The 4,889-nt window shown below is 39.7% G+C and overlaps 1 protein-coding gene across 1 annotated transcript; it reads right to left on the bottom strand.

Moving 5' to 3' along the window:
* Positions 1-300: 300 nt before the first annotated feature.
* Positions 301-4,889, bottom strand: LOC18441399 (fructose-bisphosphate aldolase 6, cytosolic). The gene is made up of 3 exons (XM_011627677.3): positions 4,782-4,889; positions 1,951-2,444; positions 301-1,170 (listed from the first exon to the last, which is right to left on the bottom strand). The coding sequence occupies exons 1-3, from the start codon at positions 4,807-4,809 to the stop codon at positions 616-618; spliced, it is 1,077 nt and encodes a 358-aa protein (XP_011625979.1). The 5' UTR covers positions 4,810-4,889; the 3' UTR covers positions 301-615.

Below are 4,889 nucleotides of genomic sequence, written 5' to 3' on the forward strand. Positions count from 1 at the left end.
ACCGTGGAAAGAGGCGATGGATGCTGCTAGTAAGATGGTTACTTTTATACATGTTTAAAAGTGATGTAAAAAATGCCGGCACAGCACATAATCACCCTCTCCCAAGAATCAGTCACCATATTCCAGTGGAAACTGGCCAAGTCAAGAAGGGAACCTGCGGTTCTGCAAACAACGGTTCGCTAGTAAATCGACAATCCAAACCGCCGATCCACCAATTGGACAGGTTTTTTATCGGTACACTGTCTTGTCAAATAATTATAAAGACAGAAAAACTAGAAAAAAATAAGCAAGAGGCAAACATGAGAGAACAGGTGATACTAGAACAAAATAAGTTAATAACACCTCAAGTGCAAGTTAATAACACCTCAAGTGCTACTTCTTTGGTGGAGAACACGCCATCAGACATGCCCTCAAAAAGTTTATTTGCACTCCTCTCCCTAAACCAAAACCAGTAACATGACAAAATCCTAAAAAAAAGAGGAAAAACCCTCTCAAAAGCAGCAAACCAAACCAGCCGAACCAAAGGACAGAGACAACAAACAGACACTCAGTAATGTCCAAAAAAAGAAGAAGATGAGAGAGGGACTCAGGGGACAGAGAGAGAACATATACTCTCTAATACTTGTAATCCTTGACATGAAGACTCTCTGATGCACCCTCCCCGACAGGGGCGTCTCCCTTGTATGTCCCAAGTGTCGCCTCCGAGTTTGCCTTGCACCGTGCCAAAAACGCCTTTTGTGCTGCAGGAATGTTCTCCTCTTTCCCGGCCCAGGTCTTGAGTGTACTCTGTTGGAGGGCTCGCCCGAAAGAAAAGCTCAAATTCCATGGCTTGTTCGTCTTCAGCTTGTTCATTGCATTCAGGTTCAATGTCGCCTCCTCCTCGCTCTGCCCTCCTGAGAGGAACACAATGGCAGGGACGGCTGCAGGTACAGTGCGCTGGAGGGCGCGGATGGTGTGCTCAGCAATGACCTCAGGGGCAACCTTGGGAGCATCGGAACCAGGGGTGACCATGTTGGGCTTCAGGAGGGTGCCCTCGAGGAGCACATGGTGGTCGTTAAGGGACTTGTAGACAGCAGCAAGCACACGCTCGGTGGCTGCAGCACACACCTCAATGCTGTGGGAGCCATCAACCAGGATCTCTGGCTCCACAATAGGTACCAACCCGTTCTCCTGGTGGCGAGAGACAAAATTTTGGAAGATGTTAGAAGTTCAGCTTTGTAGGGTTTCTCTTGCTTCTCTTTTCTGGATCATGTGAGTCCGGTTTCTCCTTTCTTTGGTAAAATTTGAACAAGTGTTTAAAGCTCTGGATCCGAGTTGAGTCACAACCCTGATCCAAAGGGTGACTGGTGTTACTTGGCCAATTATCAATCAAACCAAAGAAAAAATAAGTTTGTGTTTTCTGCTGTTATCCACAACAACATTAAGAAGTGCAGAGACAAGATTCTATGTGACATTAAATGTTTCTATAGAAACATTTCATCGGTTTCTATAGAAACATTTCAACATGAGAGGTTAAAAGGAAGTGTTTTAAGTTTTTAATAGGGGAAAAGTTTATTTATATAAGGTTGCAACCTTAAAATGTAGAATTACAGATGCACCTCGCTGTTTTAATGTTGAAAAACCCTCTATTTGATCATCTCAACATCAAGATGTATGAATATAAAAAAAAAAAAAGTTTTTGAGTCTCACAACATCTTGCATCACATTATCTAGGCCGTCCATTTTCAAGATTTCCATACGTTTATAGATCTCCTTGATTTTAACTATTTTTGGAGTTTAAAAGTTTCCAATTAGATATGAAAATAGATTTTAAGATAATCCTAAGAATTTTTTAGGACAAAATTACATGTTATAATAAAAATTGGAGGTGCGCCTTAATTGGATTGTTTAAGGTTGCAACCTTATAGAAACCGCACCCTTCTAATAATACCAGTGCAATGATACACTTGCCTGGCAGATTATGGCATATCGTGCAAGCCCATTTGCATTTTCAAGGATTGAAAGTGGTGATGGCTCTGTGGGTCCGATCTTCAACACAGCACGCCACTTCGCAAACCTCGCACCGGCCGCATAATACTGCTGGCACCTCGCCGCGAGCCCATCAAGTCCTTGTGTTGTGGTCTCTCCATTGGTCCCTGCGAGCTCCACAGTGCCCTTATCGACCTTGATACCAGGCAACACACCACCCTCCTTCAAGATTTCAACAAAGGGTTTCCCTGACGATGACTTTTGGTAGAGGGTTTCTTCAAAGAGGATGACCCCGCTTAGGCACTGGAGGGCACCAGGTGTGCAGAAGAGGAGCTCGCGGAGAGCACGACGGTTGGACTCAACATTCTCGACGTTGATGCTTGACAACCGCTTCCCAATGGTGCCTGTACTCTCATCAGCAGCGAGGATGCCCCTGCCAGGGGTCCCAATATAGGCCGCATTCTTGATCAGCTCATCTGCAAAGCGGCAAGAAGTAAAAACACTGTCTACAACTAAGAAAGGCTAGACTCACCATTTAATGAAGTGTAATAAATAAATAAATAGTGCCAATTTTATAGCTTAGATTATCTGTTTTTCATAGACAAAGGAAAACATATTTCATAGTTTAGATCAATACGTATGCAGCATGACAGTAAAAGAAGCTCATAATAAAACCTGTTTTTCTAGCTTAGATCAGTTTTAATAAAAAAAATAAGGTATTGGATGAGACACTATCAGGTCCAGAGCTTAAGTAACGTCTAACATACCCAACCAAGTCTTTGGCGGAGCCAAGTCATGATTAATATATATAATATCAGGATCCAGCCAGTCCCCATGTGTATTGGTTCGGATTCAGCAGCCTGCCGAATCAGAGTAACTCCAGCGAGTCTCGAGCCCTCACCAAGTTTTCACTCACTGACTAAGATCATCATGCTTTATTGCTCACATCATCATGTAAGGATGTACTTAAGAAGGAAAATAAATACATAAAAGGAAAATGCCAATTTTATGGCTCCAATCGCCATTGTAACCTAGTAAAGAAAATAACATGATACTAAACACTCCAGTTCACACCTTTATTTCAGACACAACGTCATATAGATGTTTTGGTACATATTTCTATCCTAGGACCTAAAAATGGCACATGAAACTTTATTTTTTATGAAGGAGACAACACACTAATATGTATCTTAAAATTACACAAACTAATGACTAATGAGGAGGGCGTTAAGGGAGCCCACAGGTTGGGTGCTGGTACAAATAACAAGAAAAAAATAGAATAAGAAAAGAAAAGAAAAGAGAGAGAGAGAGAGATTAAGAGAGAGAAACAGGAAAAAAGAAAAGTAAGAGAGAAAAGAAGCTAGTAAGTAAAAACAAAGACAGAGAGATTAAGGATACATAAGATTTTATGGGGAGATAGAGAGAGAGTAGGAAGTCGTGTAAAAAGTTGAGTGAAATAGCGTTGAGGTTGTGGGTTGAAAAGGCACAAGAGAAGAAAGGAGATAGGAGAAACAAAAAAAAAAAAAAAAGACAAAAAGGAGAAAGGAAAAATCGCACATGAAACATTGTGAAGAACTTGAAACATACTCAGAAGAATACCATTATCTCAAAAAAGGAAAGATATCATTGTGAGTACTTTGCTCCAAATTCTTCACAATCTCTTGGACTATTGAAAAAAAGTTCAAGGGAAATGCCAATCCATAGCTTTTATCATCTATTAAGAATAAAAATCTTGTGGAAGAGGTTAACAGTTTTGGCTTAGCTCATTATGGAAGTAACAGAAAGAACATATCATTATGCAACCAAAAAAGAGATCCAATCAAAAAACTCATTTCATCGCTAGTTCAGTGTATCAGAAGGCCACAGGCGTTGTTTTGGCAGAAGCACAATGATTGAGACAACTAGGAACCGAGCTGACAGGCCGCCTAGGCACCAAGTATGGTTAATGCATCCACTTGGAACACCATGTAATGAATATAATCATATAATGAAAATCCATGGACGCATATATTATGGATTGGATCATAATATGCACATACATAACAGAAAACAGAACCCCATCACATAGGCTATATGCGACAGATAAAAAGAACCCATCACATAGGGTTTCTCTTAGACCCTATGCACCCATGTAACATAGAGAGAAGAACACATGGTGAAGACATATCTTATAGCATCAAATCACCAAGGGGGAGAAATTATAGATCCCTTCTATGAATCAGCTCCATTGTGACCACAATGAAACAGAGCACATATATATATATATATATATATATATAGAGAGAGAGAGAGAGAGAGAGAGAGAGAGAGAGAGAAATAGATAAAGGAATAAATTAACATGGTTGAGAGAGCGAGACCATAAAAACAAGAAACAGAAAAACCCAAATCCTATATTCTCTCTATCTCTCACTAGATTAGAAAACCATTGATTCCAACATGTCCTCTCTCACTGAAAAAGAAAAGGCCCCAAATTTAAACAACATAAGATTCAGATCTACAACCCAACAAACCCTAGATCTGAAAGTCAAAAAACCCAAATCAACCCCACAAAACCTTACATACATGGCATTATAATGAGATCTAAACAAATATCATATATCATCATTCAGGTTCATAAAAAATATCATATATCATTCCAACTTATACGAAAATAAACCCCAAAAAACAAGAAATAAATATCAAACCATCACAGATTACTAAAACTTACAGAACTACAACCATAAAACAAGAAATAGAAAAGCCCAAATCTTGTAATCTACTCATGAAAATGGTGTAGAGAGTAGAGAGAGAAACATTGATTAATGGAAGATTACCGGTATATTTCCCACAAAAAGCCGACATTTTTAGAGAGCAGAGATAGAAACAGAGGGTCGACGAGATTTGTTTGGGGTTTTTAACAAGAAGAAAGGAATTACAGAGAG

This window comes from Amborella trichopoda, chromosome 11 (genome assembly GCF_054954075.1).
Source record: "Amborella trichopoda isolate Santa Cruz 75 chromosome 11, AtrichopodaSantaCruz75HAP2 v2.0, whole genome shotgun sequence".
Lineage (NCBI taxonomy): Eukaryota > Viridiplantae > Streptophyta > Magnoliopsida > Amborellales > Amborellaceae > Amborella > Amborella trichopoda.